The 19345-nt window shown below is 44.6% G+C and overlaps 1 protein-coding gene and 1 long non-coding RNA gene across 2 annotated transcripts; one reads left to right on the top strand and one right to left on the bottom strand.

Annotated features, from left to right (window-relative positions):
• Nucleotides 1-336: 336 nt before the first annotated feature.
• LOC121975347 lies at nt 337-2382 on the bottom strand. Its single transcript, XR_006110306.1, has 3 exons — nt 2094-2382; nt 1737-2020; nt 337-1528 (listed from the first exon to the last, which is right to left on the bottom strand). It is a non-coding gene; the product is annotated as an uncharacterized LOC121975347 (long non-coding RNA).
• Nucleotides 2383-12366: 9984 nt separating this feature from the next.
• On the top strand, nt 12367-15310 carry LOC121975348 (transcription factor SCREAM2-like). The gene is made up of 4 exons (XM_042526946.1): nt 12367-13650; nt 14237-14467; nt 14759-14929; nt 15022-15310. The coding sequence occupies exons 1-4, from the start codon at nt 12454-12456 to the stop codon at nt 15103-15105; spliced, it is 1683 nt and encodes a 560-aa protein (XP_042382880.1). The 5' UTR covers nt 12367-12453; the 3' UTR covers nt 15106-15310.
• Nucleotides 15311-19345: the final 4035 nt, after the last annotated feature.

Here is a 19345-nt window from a genome sequence, read left to right on the forward strand (position 1 = left end):
CACCAAGAAGGCCCAACAATATTTGTTCTGTCCCAACAAAGTTGTGGCCTAGGAGTTTTGCCTCTTCGTGAGTAAGCATTATTGCTTTCATTGCCTTCTCTGTAAAACGATCGAACATGGTCTTTCCCCCTGCGAATGAGATATATATCTTGAAACCACCAAACAAAAATCACATTTGTATCTTGGTGAGGTGCCTAGGATATCTATTCTTCTCAAGCCTTCAAAGACTTGTAATGGAAGAAGATCTCTTCTCTGATAACACATCATTTGGACACTCCTTTTAGCATTTCCAGAAACTTGAAGGTGAATTTGACACCTGTTCACTGTAACAGTAGGAAGAATCGCTGATTTAACCAAAGAACCAACCATCTCTTAACATTGTGAAACACATGTATTAGGACGCCAATGTCCAGAGATTGTTAATTCAGATAATTTTCGACTATGGTAATATAACCCTCAGGATTCAAGAAATCCATAGGTAAGAGAAAATTTGTACTATCAAATGAATCAATTGGAAGATTACAAGTTAGCAAGCATGGCACGGCATGGTGTAACTCCAAGAGGACACAGATAACTTGAACAAGAAAAAGATAGATTATCAGTTAATTGAGCTTTCGTGATACATGGAAGACAAAAAAAGGTAACATGATCATCTGAGTTATATTGTTGATGGTGTTATAATTATTAGGCATTTATGTGTAGTGGGTTTAGTGTCCTATTATTACTTCTAGGTTTAGGAATTTGTACTAAATTTATTATCTCAAGGCAATACAATATTTCTTATCCAAATTTTCCATGGTATCAAAGTTTCTTTCCTAGAGTTAAGATATTTTCTTCAATAATACTCCCCATTGGCGGAGGCCACCAATTTCCACAGCCCAAAGAGGTCTCCTCTGCAGGGCCGGGCCGACCCTAGAGGAGGACGACACTGGACGATGACCCTGGGCCCATATTTTGAGAGAACTCAATTTTTTTTTTAGTATTATGTATCATAGGCATGTAATTGAGCCCTTGAATAGTTTAGTCCAAATTCATATTTCAGAATCTTTTGATATTGTCTTTTACTTTTATCTTTTTAGGCATGTAATTAGGACCTTGAATAGTTGGGGCCCAAATTTATTTTGGATCTTTATTTTTTCCGCCTCGAGCCTCCTCTGTAAAAGGACCGGAGCTGCTCCTCTGGTCCATGTCTTCCTCTCTCCATATTTGCCTTGGGCATTGAGAAAGTGTCAACAATTTGGCATAATCTTAGAAATAAATAAGTTCAAGAGGTTATGCTTCTAAAATGAAAACAGTAATCAAGATAGAAAACATAGTTCACTGAATCATCTGATGTAACCTTCTACTTATTTGGTAGAGACAACAACAGCGGAAGAACTCTAGGTATACTCAAAATCCGCTGCATAAAAGAGCCGTCCCACTCTGAATCAGGTGTCTCAGTTTCTCATATTAGGTCAGAACACCCATCCAATAATTGAAGTTCAATGCGCATTTTTCATCCCATTTGATCTTCATCTCATGGTACATACTATACATAGAACAATAAATTCTTGCATTCAAATCGAAACCTGGAACTTTAATTCACAATTCATTCAAGGACGATAATTAAGGAAACAATCTACAAAAGATGAGGGAAGAACAACTACCCAAAACGGGCACAAACCCCCTCAAACTTTCCACGGTTTCGACAGAAAGAGAACTCAACACGATTAGGAAGAGCAACGAGATAGATCTACCTGCGATGAAGCGGCGGCGGCGGGGGCGGGGGCGGCGGCGGCGGCGGCGGTGACGGAGGAGGAGTTGGAGGGACAAATACAAACGAGAAAAGGGCAGACTTTGGAACTATAACAGCTACCTACGGAAGCCTGGCTAATTCTTTTCAATCTACCCGAGCTTTACCCTCCCGGTAATTGGTTTGTAAAAGAAGCCCACGCCTCGTCACGATCACCAAAGTCGTTTGGTAGTTTCAGTGGCGGACTAATGCAATGTTGGGCCGGATTGGGCTGGAATTGGCGTTGGGCTGGTCCTAGAATAAATATTTTACTGAAAAAGTGCTATAAGTTTAAAAAATTACTAAACGGTCCTCTCCTGACCTGGTTCTTTCTCCTGCCCTAGAGCAAGGTCTGAAGTACTTACTCCTCGTTCCTTGTTTCAGCATAACATTCAGTGACGGTTCTCCATGACTCCACTGATGCTGCCCAGATTTGCAGGGCATGAAGAGTGAAGGAACACCAATATTGATGAACCTTACGCCGAGTAGGTAGTCGTACTTACTGGCTGCTTTGGAAACTATAAAGAGGGATGTACAGAAGTTTCATTCATGCTTTCTGTGATTATATTGTCCCATTGGTAACTTCTTCTGGCTCCGTCTGCAGGTCTTAACCAGATTGATGCATGATGAATTTATGACTACTCGTACTCATTCATGCTGACGCTTTAAATGAATGATCGATGCATCGTCGATCGTCGATTAATTGGTTTTCTGGATGATGATGGAACATTAATTCTTTGCCAATGTGAAACAGAGTGATTAATTTTCAAACTTGTTGGGCTTGCAAATTAAACCTCCTCGGATACGCAATCTGATCTCACTGGTTATGAAAAGGAATATCCAGTTCAACGCTGTAACGTGTGCGGCAGTATAATTAAGCCAGCCGGGGGACAGCGACAAAACGAGTTATGATGAACAATAATTAAGCTGAGGGAGGAGGAGGAGGAGGAGGCGGCTGCGACGACTGTGCGTTGCATGAGGGCGAAGGCATCGGAATAGCGAGGGAGGTTGAATGGAAGAAGCAGTCACGAGAGTCTTGGGCTGCCTTTCTCTTCTCTGCTCTGTCTCCTCGTTTGTCTGATTCTGCCATTAATAAGGGAGTCTTCTCTTCTCTTCTTTTCAGCCGGTCGTTAAAGAACAGTCGTCGTCACTCTCACTTTCAGACTCCAGTGCCGTCGCTGTTGCCCCATTTACCAGGGAATTAAGAAGACGTACGGTAGTAGTAATTCATGAGAAATTGTAATTCAATCGGTTAAAGTGAAGTGACTCCATTAATCGGAATTGCAGAGAGTACAGTGCAGATCGAATACAAGGGAGTGACTGTGGGTTAGGCTTCCTCGAGTGTTGGCATATTGATAGGTTAGCGAGCTATGTATGTAGAGCACAGCCTAATGAAAGGGACTGGGCATGAATACGACTGGCCTCAATTTGTTGCCATATACGTGCCGCTGCATGGAAGCATTATTTGCCCTCTCAGGCACTAACGTATATACGTACTCGGTACTCCTAAATTTTTTTTTTCAAGATTCATTTATAACGTATTATTAACAAATTTTCTCCGTAGTTAACTTGAGAGTGATGATTATTAGGATGGACTTTTATATGTATTTTTCTAATTTATCCATGGTCAGTAAAAAAAATTAGTAAGATTGAACCAGTTATATGCTACCTAATTTTTTTTTTTTTTTACAATATAAGCACAAAGTAGAACGATATTAAGTTGTCAATTAGACATCTACGGTGGGATCGTACGACATATTTGTAGGAATTTTTTCTCCAAATGAAGTATTTAATCATAGGATATTGGACTTCTAGATAGTTCGTCATAAGCGTTTCCTGATTTATCCCGATTGATACGGATAGGCTTTGATAGCTGATGACAAAGTAGAGTAATTAAGAGAGGGAGGAGGGGAAATATTGTCATTCCACTATGTAAGGTTTTAAGGTAAGTGGAGGGAGCTTTTCTGCTTCGTGTGTGCACCGCGCCGTCACGACGTCTACCTCCTTCGCCGCCACCTTCGAACGTCGGCCAAAGCCCTCTCTCCCTCTCCTCTTCGCGACGCCGTCAGACAGACCTGACGCCGACGACTCCCTTTCCTCTCTCCTTCTCCTCTGTCGCTAGACGCACAATGAAGGCAGGAAGTCTTCTTCTCCCTCCTCGTTGCCACCTTCGGGCAACGCCTCGCCGGCGATGGCCACCGCTCCCTTCTTCCTCCTTCTCCTCCCGACGACGGCCACAGCCCCCATCCCTCACATAAAGTTCCTCCCGGCGACAGCCACAACCCATCCTTTCTTCCTCCTCCTCACAACACTGCCGCCGGAGAGACTCATCCTTCTTGTGACACCACCGCCGGAGAGACCGGCCCCTACTCTCCTCCTCCCCGCGACACCGCCACCGAACAACCTTGCGACACTGCCCTCCTCCTCCTCTGACGTCACTGTTTCCTCTCTCACTCGTGCATACCGCCGGTGACGCTAGCAGCCGGCACTCTTAGCCTCCGACCATCGCCCTTTGGACTGCCGAACCGCCAAACGCAGCCTCGCCAGCGGTCTCCTCTAGGACGCCGTAGCGCTGCCTCCCTTTTCGCCTCATCGTAGGCCACCTCCGGATCGTACGCCTGGTTGTAGGCCTTCGATGTGGGTTGGGCCTCTGGGCCCTCGCTGCCAATGGACTCCGATCGGATTATGTTCCATCTTTGTTGTGTTCCGGCCTTCGAGCTGAGGCTACATTCCGATCCTCGCATCGTGGTCCTATTTGGGTGTGCCTCGTTGTATCCCGGTCTGTGAACCGCGGTTGTGTTTTAGTATGTGATTTGTATCTAGCCTCTTTGGTGTTATTATTTCTCGGCCTGTACGTCGATATTTTATCCTGGGCTGCGTGCCAGTGCCCTCTCCCGACATGCGTGTTGATCTTGTGTCCGGTCGGCATGCGTGCCGATCTTGTGTCCCGGCTTGCATGCCAATCTCGTGTCCTGACCTACGTGTCGATCTCGTGTCCTGACCTGTGTGTCAATCTTATTTCCCGACCTGCGCGCCGATCTCATTTCCCGGCCTGCGTGCCGATCTTGGGTCCCGGCCTGCTTGCCGACCTCGTGTCCCGGCCTGCGTGCCGTTAGTACCTCTCAGCCTGCGTGCCAGTGTCTTATTCCAGGCTGCATGTTGTCTTCCAATGTCGTGCTACGTTCGGCTTCTCACCGTTAGATCCAGCCTGATCAGAGTCAGCTACTCTTCCGGGTCGCGACAACTCGAGCTGCGTCCCATCCGAGGGCGCCCCCTGGGACAGGGTACGTTTTTCGGACTCACCCTTCATTTATTTCATTATTATATTATTAGCATGTTACTCATATATTCGTGGGATCTACTTCGAACACCGAGGTACCGGGGACCGGGTGAAGCCGGTCGCTGGCTGCAGGTAGCATTGACCAGAGGACTTCTGAAGACTTAGTCAATACGAAAGCCATCTCAGCATTTCCCCCTCCAGGACACCGCGACTCGGTCAACATTCCATCCATCTCACCCGGCGGTCCATCCGACTCAGCTTCCGGACGGGATCAAATTTGGCGTCGTCTGTGGGAACATCCTTCACCTGTTCTCGAACGTGAAGATGGATGACGTTGGGAGGTTCTCTGCTATTATCACAATCCCGGAGGATCTCGACGCATATATTATATTCTATCCTCACTCCACCAGTATTCGGGAGTCGAGGGATCGAGTGGAGTTTTAGCTGGTTGACAGGTTAGTTTTTCCGTTGTATTTTTTCCTGACTCCACGGGTATTCGGGAGTTAAGAGACCGAGACAAAACCCTTAGCCGGTGGGCACGGCTCCCCGATCAAGTACGATTACCAGCTCTGCTCTCTTTTTACGGTTATAGAAGCTGTTATAACTCCCTGATAAGAGAGTAAGATCCTTGTTCCTTGATCAAAGACTAGGGCCTTCGATTTTTGATCGGACACTAGGGGCCCAGCTCCCCACTCATACACTAGAGACACAGCTCTCCGCTCATACACTAGGGACACAGCTCCCCGATCATTGACTTGCAGTATCACTTCCCGATCAGGATCTAGGGTTCTCGCTCTTTGATTACAGGCTAGGGGCCTTACTCTTCGATCAGGGGTCAGGAGTCCAGCTCCCCGATCAGGTGTGCTACAGGCTCTACACCCTTCACCATGAGGCTCTATATCCTCTTATTGCTACAAGCTCTGCACCCTTTACCATGAGACTCTGCACCCTCTTATTGCTACAAGCTCTGCACTCTTCTTCAGGAGACTCTACATTCTCTTGCTACTATAGGTGCTTCACTCTATTATTATTATATGCCCTGCATCCTTCACCTGTTTTGCAGTCTCTTACATCTACAGGTGCTGCTACCTGCATCCATAGTGCTCTGCTTCCTTCTATGGTTATGGACTATGTTCCCTTATATCGGCTTCACACCTTTTATCCTCCCCCCTCGCTCCATGGGTATTCGGGAGTTGAGGAACCGAGATAGATCCTTAGTCGGCTGACACCACTTCGCGATCATGTATGATACGCGATCAGGTATGACAAAGGCTTTATTCCCTCATGTTGCTACAGGCTTTGCTTCTAGGGGCTTCAAGGCTTATCCTCCCCCGTTCGAGGTCGAGATATCACCACTGGTCTCGAACCTGAGTATCACCACCGGTCTCTGATCGGAGTATCGCTAACGATCTTTCGGTCGGGCTTCCAGACCAATTCTCGGTCGATCTTTCAGACCAATTCCCGATCGGTCTTTCAGACCAATTCTCGATTGGGCTTCCAGACCAATTCTCGGTTGGGCTTCCAGACCAATTCCCGGTTGGGCTTCCAGACCAATTCCCGTCGGTCTTCCAGACCAATTCCCGGTCGGGCCTCCAGAGCAATTCCGGGTCATGCCTTCAGATTGCTTTTTTGTCAGGCCTTAAGATTGTTTCCCGATCAGGTCTCCAGATCGAGTCCTGGTCAGATCTCCAGATCAATTCTGGATCAGGCTTTCAAATTGCTTTTTTGTCAGGCCTTAAGATTGTTTCCCGATCAGGTCTCTAGATCAAGTCCTGGTCAGATTTCCAGATCAATTCCGGGTCAGGCCTTCAGATTGCTTTTTTGTCAGGCCTTAAAATTGTTTCCCGATCAGGTCTCCAGATCAAGTCCTGGTCAGATTTCCAGATCAATTCCGGGTCAGGCCTTCAGATTGCTTTTTTGTCAGGCCTTAAAATTGTTTCCCTATCAGGTCTCCAGATCAAGTCCTGGTCAGATTTTCAGATCAATTCCGGGTCAGGCCTTCATATTGCTTTTTTGTCAGGCCTTCAAATTGCTTCTTTGTCAGGCATTTAGAATGTTTTCCCTATCAGGTCTCCAGATCAGGTCCTGGTCAGACCTTCAGATCAATTCTTGGCCAGGTTTCCAGATCAAATACTAGTCAGGCCTCCTGATCACCTCCCGGTCGGGATTCCAGACTCTCGCCCCAATGCGAGTTATAAGTGAGCACTGCTCTCACGCTCAACCCCCCAACGACCTTCCTGGTCGGCTGTCCTAGACTCTCGTCTCAGTGCGAGTTATAAGTGAGCTATGCTCTCACGCATCTAGACTCTCGCCCTAGTGCGAGTTATAAGTGAGCAAGACTCTCATGCCCAACGACCTTCCCGGTCGGATGTCCCAAACTCTCACCCTAGTGCGAGTTATAAATGAGCAAGGCTCTCACGCCCAACGACCTTCCTGGTCGGCTGTCCCAGACTCTCGACTTAGTGCAAGTTATAAGTGAGCTCTGCTCTCATGCATCTAGACTCTCGCCCTAGTGCGAGTTATAAGTGAGCAATGCTCTCACGCCCAACAACCTTCCCGGTCGACTGTCCTTGACTCTCACCCCAGTGCGAGTTATAAGTGAGCAAGACTCTCACGCCCAACGACCTTCCTGGTCGGCTGTCCCAGACTCTCGCCTCAGTGCGAGTTATAAGTGAGCTCTGCTCTCACGCATCCAGACTCTCGCCCCAGTGCGAGTTATAAGTGAGCAAGACTCTCACGCCCAACGACCTTCCCGGTCGGCTGTCCCAGACTCTCGCCCCAGTGCGAGTTATAAGTGAGCATGACTCTCACGCCTAACGACCTTCCCGGTCGGTTGTCCCAGACTCTCGCCTCAGTGCGAGTTATAAGTGAGCATGCTCTCACGTCCAACGAACTCTCGGTCGACACTCATCACTCCACTCACCGCTCTGCTTGACACTCATCACACCCGCTTCACTGGCCGCTATGCCCGGCACTCATCATACTCACCGCCCACTCGCCGCTCTTGTCAGCACTCATCATCCGCGTTTCGCTCATCACTGTTGCCCGATCGGCGCTCATCGCTTCACTCACCGCTCTGCTCGGCACTTATCATTCGCGTTTCGCTCATCGCTATTGTCCGATCGGCGCTCATCGCTTCACTCGCCGCTCTGCTCGACACTTATCATTCGCGTTTCGCTCATCGCTGTTGCCCGATCGACGCTCACCGCTTCACTCGTTGCTCTGCTCGGCACTTATCATTCGCGTTTCGCTCATCGCTGTTGCCCGATCGGCGCTCACCGCTTCACTCGCCGTTCTGCCCGGCACTCATTATGCTTGACTCACTTGTTGCCCGGCCCGGCATTCTCAGTTCGCGTTTCGCTCACCGATGTCGCTCATTCGGCACTCGCTCGATCACGCTCTTTATTGTCAGGTCGCGATTTACTATCGCTCGGTCGATACTTTTTCGGTCGCGCTCATGATTTGGCTCACTCATTATTCTCTTTATTGCCAGGTCGCGATTTACTATTGCTCGGTCGATACCTCCCCGGTCGCGCTCACGACTTCGCTCATCGATCCGTCTCTCTATTTCCCGGTCGTGATTTTATGGTCGTTGGGTCGGTATTTTCTCGGCCGCGCTCAGAGTTTTACTTGTCAATCCGTCTCTCTATTACCCGGTCACGATTTTACTATCGCTGGGTCGGTATTTTCTCGATCGTGCGCTCGACATCGCTCGCCCGTTCTCATTCCGCTCGATCGACATTATCTTTATTTCCTGGTCGGTATTTTCTCGGTTGCACGCTCGACATTGCTCACCTGTTCTTATTCCGCCCGACCCGCATCCTCTCTAGTACTCGGACGACATTTTTTCGATTGCGCTTATGGATTTACACGTCCTAGTCGCGGTTTACTGTCGCTCGGTCGACATTTTTCTCAGTCGCGCTCACGGCTTCGCTCATTGATTCGTCTCTCTATTGCTCGGTCACAATTTATAGTCGCTCGGTCGGAATTTCTTTCTAGTTCGTGCTCGCAGCTCTGCTCGCCCATCATTCCCTCTATTGCTCGGGGGAGATTTACTATCGCTCGGTCGACAACTTTTCGGTTGCTCAGAATTGATTTATTATCGCTCGATCATTTTACTCAGCATCACTCGATCGTCTGCTCGATATCGCTCGGCATTCGCCAGATCGCTCTTTCGACACTCGCTTGGTATTGCTTCTGTCGCTCGGTCGACACTTATTCTTTTCGTCGCTCTGTCGGGCGCTCACCGTTTGCAGCTAATCGTTCGATGTTATAAAACAAGACTAGTGATATAAGTTTGCGTTGAATAGCAATTCTGTTTTACGTTGGCTTGGTCTAGTCAGTTGGACTTGCGCCTCCTTCGACTAGACTTGAGGGGGAGGCTTGTGATACGGATATGCTTTGATGCTGATGGAAAAGTAGTAATTAGGAGAGGGAGGAGGGACAATATTGTCATTCCACTGTGTAAGGTTTTAAGATGAGTGGAGGGAGCTTTTCTGCTTCGTGCGTGCACCGCACTGTCACGACGTCTACCTCCTTCGCCGCCACCTTCGAACGTCGGCCAAAGCCCTCTCTCCCTCTCCTCCTCGCGACGCCGTCAGACAGACCCAACGCCGGCGACTCCCTTTCCTCTCTCCTTCTCCTCTGTCGCTCAACGCACAGTGAAGGCAAGAAGTCTTCTTCTCCCTCTCTCGCTGCCACCTTCGGGCAACGCCTCGCCGCCGACGGCCACCGCTCCCTTCTTCCTCCTTCTCCTCTCGACGACAGCCACAACCCCCTTCCCTCACGTGAAGTTCCTCCCGGCGACAGCCACAGCTCATCCTTTTCCCTCCTCCGGCCGTCGCACTTTGGATTGCCGAACCGCCAAACGCAGCCTCGCCAGCGGTCTCCTCCAGGACGCCGCAGCGCTGCCTACCTTTTCGCCTCATCGTAGGCCACCTCCGGATTGTACGCCTGGTTGTAGGCCTTCGATGTGGGTTGGGCCTCCGGGCCCTCGTCGCCAATGGACTCCGATCGGATTATGCTCCATCTTTGTTGTGTTCCGGCCTTCGAGCTGAGGCTACATTCCGATCCTCGCATCGTGGTCCTATTTGGGTGTGTCTCGTTGTATCTCGGACTACGAGCCGCGATTGTGTTTTAGTCTGTGATTTGTATCTAGCCTCTTTGGTGTTATTATTTCTCGGCCTGTACGTCGGTATTTTATCCTGGCCTGCGTGCCAATGCCTCTCCCTGCATGTGTGCCGATCTTGTGTCCGACCGGCCTGCGTGCCGATCTCGTATCCCGGCCTGCGTGCCGATCTCGTGTCCTGACTTACGTGCCGATCTCGTGTCCTGACCTGCGTGTCGATCTTATTTCCCAACCTGCGCGCCGATCTTATTTCCCGACCTGCGCGTCGATCTCATTTCCCGGCCTGCGTGCCGATCTCGGGTCCCGGCCTGCGTGCCGATCTCGGGTCCCGACCTACTTGCCGACCTCGTGTCCCGGCCTGTGTGCCGTTAGTACCTCTCGGCCTGCGTGCCAGTGTCTTATTCCATGCTGCATGTTGTCTTCCAATGCCGTGCTATGTCGCGTCCCATCCGAGGGCGCCCCCTGGGCCAGGGTACGTTTTTCAGACTCACCCTTCATTTATTTCATTATTATATTATTAGTCTGTTACTCATATATTCATGGGATCTGCTTCGAACACCAAGGTACCGGGGATTGGGTCAATCCGGTCGCTGGCTACAGGTAGCGTTGACCAGAGGACTTCTGAAGACTTGATCAACACGGAAGCCATCTCAGCACACCCCCTCCGGGACACCGCGACTCGATCAATATTCCATCCACCTCACCCTGCGGTCCATGCAACTCAGCTTCCGGACGAGATCATCGATGATCTATGAAAAATTTCTATAGAGCAGGATCGATCATCCCAAATTGAGTGTTACCTATTTCAATATTTTTTACAATATGAGCACTTTACTATGAACATGCCATCTCATTAATGCTTATTAATATTATATTATAACAATTATAAATCATATCCGTTAAAATATAAATGTTTATTTATATGTAATATCAATTAATATTACGTTCTAATAGCTACAAAATTATAATGGTTATAATTGTATACCTATAGTATAGTAGTTATGAAAACGCAATGATGGTAAGATTATAGCTATTAAGCACTGTGATCACTGTGATATTGTACGAGGTGAGATGAAGTGAATTGGAAGCTCAAAACCAAACTTAAAGTGTATTCGGATTTTTGGATCTTTATTTATTTGTTTGTTTTTCAGTTTTATCTCTGCATTACATGTTTATCTGTAAGCAATGTTGTTATTTTGAGTTTATCTTTAGATTTTTTTTATTGCACTTATATTTATATTTTGTGTGTATATTTTTTTTATATCTTTGTCATGAAATATATTTTGATCATATTAAATGTGGAATTATTTTCCATTTAAAAATAGCAAAAAAAGGTTAAATTTATCCAAATAATATATTCTATGAATTGAAACCTTCAACTATTAGCAAAAGTCTTTAAATTCTAATTTACTTATCTTTAAATTTTAAAGATAAGTCGCTTTTATATTTTACCTCTAGCTAGATCTCTATTAAATTGTTTCATTTTACTCCAATATTAACATCATTATGTCGAGATAATCACGGTGATTGAAGATATATTTTTTCCCTTATAATATATATATCTATTTTAAAAATGTTTTTAGAGTTTTAGAGTCATTAAAATGTATAAAAATGGAATCTCCTAAAATTTAGAAGGTTATAATTCAGAGAATTTTGGTGAGTATAATAAAAAAGTTAGGAAAAGTATTTTTTTTTTTAAAAAAACGTGAAATGCCTTCCTTTTTTAAGAGGAGAATAAAAAGCAGAAAGCGCTTTTAATTTTTGCTCCTCTAAATTTTCTAAATTATAAAGCAACAAAGCCACACAATTTTTTTTAAAGCAAAAAATCAAAAGGTACCCAAATTAAACGAAATATTAAATGGTCCTAAGAAGTAAAAAAAAAATCTATCAAATATTTTATCCTTATAATATCTCTTATTCTGAAATAAAAAACTATTTTAAAAATACAATATATGACTGGACGTTTTTTTTGAGGAGGGTCTTTTGATGATTTATAGAAGTGGGATGCCTTTTTAATAAAACAATGAAAAATTGAAGAAATTGCGTAGTTTGTTGCATGATTAGACATCCATGGGCATTTTGGAACTTTAACAGCTCAGTAATTAATTATGGCAAGTTACAGAGGAAAACGGCACGCCACGCGTCGCTCTTTTTTGAAGAAAACGTAACGTTTCCGACCCATCCCTCTCTTACAAGTGGCAGAGGAAGGAGAGCCATCTGTAGGACTACTAAGAAGCAGAGCCTCCGACTCCAAGCCAGGCCGTGCTCTCGAGGATGAACGGCGTCGTGTGGGCGGATGAGGCCGGCGTCGAAGAGGACGCCGAGTCGTGGACGAGAGCAAGCGCCTCCGGCGGAGTAATGGGGGATGGCAAGGACGAGCTCGGCCTCCCGAGCTTCAAGACCATGCTCGACGATGAATGGTACTTTGGCGCCACCACCGCGGCATCCGCCTCCAACCTGGTGCCTGCCGCGGCCGCCGGTCACCACCACCCCTTCGACGCCTTCCAGCAGCATCCGGAGCTCAAAGACGTGAGCTTTCCCTCGAAACTTAAGCCGCATGAGACCTTGCTGCTCCCACCCGTCGATGACCTAGATCAAAACATGCCGCCTTTTTTCACTCCGAAATCTGGCTTTTCCTCTCTTTTTGGTGCGGTTTGTTCGAGCCCATTCGACACCGGGCTTGATCTTGGGTGCGACGCTCCGGGGTTTCATTCGGCTCCCCACGTCTCCGCTTCTTCTGTCATGATGAATAGAGCCGGTGTTGGCGGCGGCGGCGGCGGTGAAGGGGAAGCAATCATGGGTTTCGCTGGAGTCGGACCGGGCAACCAACTTGACTGTGCTGATCTGAGCTCAGCGGCCGAGTTCTCCGGTGGCCGTCTGCTTCCAACGTCCGAGCAATGTTCCGGTTCCATCTCCACTGCTGCCTTCAGTCCCATGGGCTTCGACTGTTTTGAAAATTCTCCATTTCTCAATGGGTCCAAAGTTTTGAGGCCATTGGAGATCTTCCCTTCGATGGGAGCGCCGCCGACTCTGTTTCAGAAGCGGGCCGCCACCGCCGCTGCTGTCCGGCAGAATTCGGGCGTGGGTGGCGAAAATGGTGCCTTTTGGGGGCCGTGGATCCCGGAAGGAGTGGGGCAGGGCGACCGGGGGAAATTCACTTTGGAAGAAGAGATCGAGAAGATTAGCAAAGGGGATGAGGAGTACGAGATGGACGATGGAAGCATGGATGCGTCGGGGTTGAACTATGACACGGATGACGGTGCAGCAGAGGACGCCAAAGGCGATGAGACAACAAAGGATGGCGGCATAGGGAGCAGCTCGATTGCCCACAGCACGGTGACTGGTGGTGGAGACCGGAAGGGGAAGAAGAAGGGCCTCCCTGCCAAGAACTTAATGGCGGAAAGGAGAAGGAGAAAGAAGCTCAACGACCGGCTTTACATGCTAAGATCTGTGGTTCCCAAGATCAGCAAGGTGACATGAACATTCTTCACTTGATGGTTTCAATCAATAAGTTCTATTTCCTTCAAATTATCTAATTTTGCATTCTTCTTAGGTGATTACATGTTTTATGATAGCTGCTCAAATTTTGTAGTTAGTCATTGTCAAGCAAAAGACTTCACTTCTGCACGCCAAACCCAAATCTTCCAGCTGCTCGATAATTTATATGCAATATGGCAGATTGTTCTTTGGGGATGATGTAGACTAGAAATACTGCGGCTATCTTATTATCAATCAATTTCAATTATTCCCATAATTATGTTTATAGTTTTAGTTTTAAGTTACCTTGTTCATATATCTGTGGAATTCTTTGTTATACTAATGATGGTTGCCAAATTAGATATCGAAAGGAGTAGGAAGTGAGGAGGGCATCAATCTTCACTTCTAGTCATATGTGATAAGTGAGGCTGAGCATGCTTACATAACAAGATGCCCCTCGCCTAAGTGACTTGATATTTTGGGATGGATAAATAGTTCGTTGTTACATACTCAACCAATATGTTTTGCTATATGGATCTTTTCTGATTTCGATTTATATAATTCCATCTCGTCCTTGTAGATGGACAGAGCTTCGATACTTGGTGATGCAATTGAGTACTTAAAAGAGCTTTTGCAAAGGATCAACGATCTTCATACTGAACTAGAGTCTACTCCTTCAAGTTCTTCAATTCCTGGTACTAGTGGTGCAAGCTTTCACCCTTTGACTCCAACACTGCCCGCTCTACCGCGTCGTGTGAAGGAGGAGCTTTGCCCAAGCTCTTTACCAAGCCCAACTAATCAACCAGCAAGGGTTTGTGTCTTCATCCAAATCTTTCCTTTCTTTCGTCAAAGCTTACAATAAAGATCCTGATTTTTATCAGCAATTCTCTTTAACAGTTGCAATTTGATGCAACTGAGCAACCATTTGAAGTTCTTTTGGGTGGCTTCCAGATAAACCGTATATGTTAAAATCATGTCTCTTTCCTATTCTTCTTTAACAATCATGATGTGGAACTTAGGATTGAAAAAGGAGTTCCTCTAGCAAAAGCATGATTACCGGTTAGAATTTTTCAGTGTATCTAATGTTGTTGCAATTTTTCAGGTAGAGGTTAGGCTACGAGAAGGCCGAGCAGTGAACATCCATATGTTCTGTGCCCGTCAACCTGGCCTATTGCTTTCGACCATGAGGGCGCTCGATGGTCTAGGGCTTGAAATCCAACAAGCTGTCATAAGCTGTTTCAATGGATTTGCCTTGGATGTTTTCCGAGCCGAGGCAAGCTTTCTTCTCATTGTATATAAAGGCAAAAATCTATTCCTTTCTCTTGGCCATGTCGCCTAATATTCATGTCGTTTTGCCTCTTCCAGCAATGCAAAGACCCTAGTATTCTGCCAGAAGATATCAAAGCAGTGCTCTTGCATTCTGCAGGGTTTGACAGCACAATGTTGTGAGCGGTAGCATAACAGCGATAACATGGAATCTTGAGTTTCCAAAGCTACACTCTCCTTATTACACTGCCGGTCTTTCTCGTCGTGCAATAATCATGTACAATTCAATGTTCGTTCTTATTGTTGTTTTAGCTTGCAAGTAATATATTATTTTGTAATCAGACTATGCTTCAGATTGAATGGCATTTGTGGCTAGATTTCATTTAAATACCTGAATCAGATTCAACAGTAGTAGATCATCAACTTAGTTCTTTCACAGTCCCATGCAAGATTTTACGTTGCTCCAGTTGCAAAACTCTTTTTTAATTTAATGCTGCAAAGGCCTGATTGGCTTCTTTTGCTTGGACACACTCAGACACAAAAGTGAGAATCAGGAACAAAAACAAATGAAGTTCAGAACTCTCCTTTTCCCCTCTGGGCGTTGCATCACGGAGGCTTCACGTAGAGACATCATGATTGCAAAACAACTGTTTAATTGGCTTCTTCTGCTGGGATTTGTTCACAACGATGGAGATTGATGGAATTGAATAAAGAAATAATGTGTTTCCAGGGATTGACATCATTGGGTGGTTCCTCCGCATCAAGAAAGTTGCTTTAATATTCTTTGATTGACAGGTACTATGATATCAGATTCATAATTATTTATGTGACTTTGGAACAATTGGTGTAAGAGACTGGTAGTGACAGTAGATAATCCCTGCTTTGTTAATTATAGTGCATATGACTCTAGGGAGGTTGATATATTTTTTTTTTTTGAAACTTTCTTATACTATTATAGTTACTATATAATTATAATAACTATGACTTTCCCCTTACTTGTAATAATTATGATATATTAAGGGTAGTTTGGTGTACGAAGTTCCTTTGTACGTAGTTTTACCCTCCCTACTTTTTGCAAAAAGTTATTTTCGGGATTTGAATCCGTGACCTTTTGATCACATAGTAACAATTTTATCATTGCACCAAAGCTCCCCTTCAATAATTATGATATATTAACTAATATTAATAAAAATAAACTATTTATCATAGCAGTTATAAACCTTTCTCATTAAAAATGTCTCTATGTCAGAGCAAATGCCCCATAATTTACTCCATTACATATAATATGAGGTTATTTTGGAGGGACATCTAAAGTGACAACTACACTTGTTTACTCTAATAGTTCTAATATGATGTTGATCAATGTTGATTAATATTAATTATGATATTGATAATGTTTGATTAATATTGATTAGTATTGATTAGAGATGAGAGTCCATATTACAAAATTTTATAACCATATGAACGGTAGTTATTATGAAACACTATCATAATATAATATTAATCCTTGCTGATTATAAATGAAATTCATTTATATTCATATTGAGATATCAATTATATAACGTGGAAAGTCCATATTATTTTTTTTGTAAAAAAATTTTAAATGCTACTTTTTCTCTTTTTTGCTCTATTCTCGCCCAAACTGCTCACCGTGCCGTGCGCCTCATCGCCCGCCACTACCCGATTGCTGCACGCCCGCCTGCCCACCGAGTTCAGATATCCTCTGTCCCAAAATTTCTATATTCCCATATTCCTTTGTTGATCGGACGAATTAGATCACATCTCAAGGATGCAGTACATCTCGGGACAGAGGATCTGAACTCCTGCCCACCGCCTAGCTAGTTATACTGGCATCACTAGACAAAAGTAGAATATTTTTTCGAATTTTAATCTTATTATTGCTCTGAGTGTTTTGTCCCACTAAATAGAGTATCACAAAAGTAGATGTTCATACATACCATGGTCCTGTTCCAGGAATTATCCATGCTGAACTGAGCTAGGACCATACCACCCTTTGCCGGATTAAATGAACCGATGACCGGAGCTTCCTTTATGTTTAGTGCAGCAAGTTGCTGCTGCATAGCAGCCACCTTCTGGTTGTCCCAGTCCTATCGACAGTTTCAATCTCAATCTATCCAGCATCATGTTGAAATTCATTAATTGTGATGAAAAATGTTTATTCAACTACAATAAATCAACCAGTATTACCTTGCTAACTTGTTTTAGCCTCCATAATAAGAACGATGTTTACCATACAACTATATAACCATACATACATTCTGTACAAGCTCCAGATCTAGCAAGGTCTTTGGCAGTGCCACCATCTGGATAATAAACTGACCCAATTAGATTGCTGAATTTATCTACACCTTCAAGAACAATTCCCACCTGCACTAGCTTTGAAGATTAAGATTGACGGCATAAACCAAATGGAGAATTTCATAAACTGAATTACAAAAGAACATTCGTCTCCGTTCAAGACACGAATTTCAGTAAAAAGTTTGGCTTCCCTCCTAAATGGATCTGGTGCAAATTCAGCAAATGATGAAGAAGAGGCTGCAAGCTAAGTCTCTGTGCAGATGTTAGCGGGTTCTGAATTCCATTGATATTTTCTTCATTAGTATCATCGGCTGTGACTTCATTCTCAGGAATAGCATCATTAACAGACCTTCCCATGGAAGGAGCCTGTTGTTTGGCTTGCTCTACCAAACATTGTAGTTCCACAATGTATGGGCTTGCTTCGTCTTTTTGTTGACGGTGTTCCCTTACCTGACAATTAACAAAGCTTAGGTCAACAAACATTAGATTTTTTATCAACATTGAAGTTATTGGATATATGTAAATGGAAAATAGACGAAAAAGAAAAAGATTTCATTATGAATAAGGCTTTAATCCTAAATTAAAAGTTTTAAGGTATTTTTATTGGTTGAAATTAATTCACAAGTATTAATGTTGTGAACAAATGCATAGAGAGAGATTCTTTTTGATGCATGAGCCTGAAGGAGTGCAAATTTAGGACTCAGAATGTATTGAATCAAGCTGCACAAAATGAATGTTGAACTCATGCTTGTTGCTCAAATAATGAATGCATTAATCGATGATTAATGAAATTGGAAAGGTTTGCAAAGGTAGGTATGGTTCTGAGTGAAAGTCGAACGAGAAACAGGAGACCAACCTGAACAAGGGATCCAGTGAAGATGAGTTAAGCTAAGATCTTGACTAGATCCTGGTCTTGGAAAAACATGATCTAATTAATAATGATTTTTAATTGTGCTAACTCTATTTTGTAGGGTTTTTTTTTAATATTTGGACTAACGCATTTTGTAGGAGTGAAGTGTAAAAATTAAGTCTCGAATGAACAATGCTAAAGGCGCCTTGGAACTGACTGGAGGCTCCTCGGAGTAGCTCTTGGAGGTGCCCTGGAACCAGTGAAGGCGCCCGCATGTAGATAAACATCGGAGATAGAGTTTGTTGTATGAAAGCACCCTAGAGTGCACTAGAGGCATCTTGGAGGAGGATTGGAGCCCATAGAGGCACCCTCGTGCAGATAGAAATTGTAGCCGTTGGAGCTAATAAGGGGCCAAAAGACTACGCGATCAGATTTGCCATTAGAGGCACCTCGGATGAGGTTGGAGGCACCTTCAACACCCTTTAAATGATCTGTTCGACCATCATTTCAAACATGACTTCCATACAAGCTCCAACAATGAATCCGCCGCTTCATTCACCAACTGGTGCAACTCTACTACGCCCGATCGCTACTTGCAGACCAACACCAACACACGAGCTTGATCAAATTCAATCTTTCTAAGTGTTGGTAACGAATTTTTTTATTGTGCATTTTCTTTTATATACTTGCAAAAGAGAAGTATAGGATTGTTATACTTTTTTTCTTCATTTGTATTCCGATTACTCTTACAACATTTCTGGAAGAGAATTTAGTGAATTGTCTATTGGAGACACCTCTGATGAGGTTGGAGGCGCCTTCAACACCCTTTAAATGATATGTTCGACCATCACTTCAAACATAACTTCCATACAAGCTCTAAGAATCAATCTGCTGTTTCGTTCACCAACTGTTGCTACTCTACTATGCCAGATCGCTGCCTGCAGACCAACACCAACACACAAGCTCGATCAAATTCAATCTTTCTAAGTGTTGTTAATGAATTTTTTTATTGTGCATTTTCTTTTATATACTTGTAAAAAATAAGTGTAGGATTGTTACACTTTTCTTCTTCATTTGTGTATTCGGATTACTCTTCCAACATTTCTAGAAGAGAATTTAGTGGATTGTCCATTAATAGGTCTGAGGGACATGAGTCTTGGAGTAGGAGTTTTTGAAGGCTCCGAACCAAGTAAATTGATCGTGTTTTCGTTTCTTCTCTCGTGTTTTATTTTCTTCCAATACGCACTTTGTTTT

Source organism: Zingiber officinale, chromosome 4B (genome assembly GCF_018446385.1).
Source record: "Zingiber officinale cultivar Zhangliang chromosome 4B, Zo_v1.1, whole genome shotgun sequence".
NCBI classification, from domain to species: Eukaryota; Viridiplantae; Streptophyta; class Magnoliopsida; order Zingiberales; family Zingiberaceae; genus Zingiber; species Zingiber officinale.

Excerpts from the sequence above, each read along its gene's own strand:
- LOC121975348 (XM_042526946.1), top strand. The coding sequence starts at position 12,454 with ATGAACGGCGTCGTGTGGGCGGATGAGGCCGGCGTCGAAGAGGACGCC. Across the intron at positions 14,468-14,758 it reads CAACTAATCAACCAGCAAGG|GTAGAGGTTAGGCTACGAGA; the intron begins GTTTGTGTCTTC and ends GCAATTTTTCAG. Across the intron at positions 14,930-15,021 it reads TGGATGTTTTCCGAGCCGAG|CAATGCAAAGACCCTAGTAT; the intron begins GCAAGCTTTCTT and ends TGCCTCTTCCAG.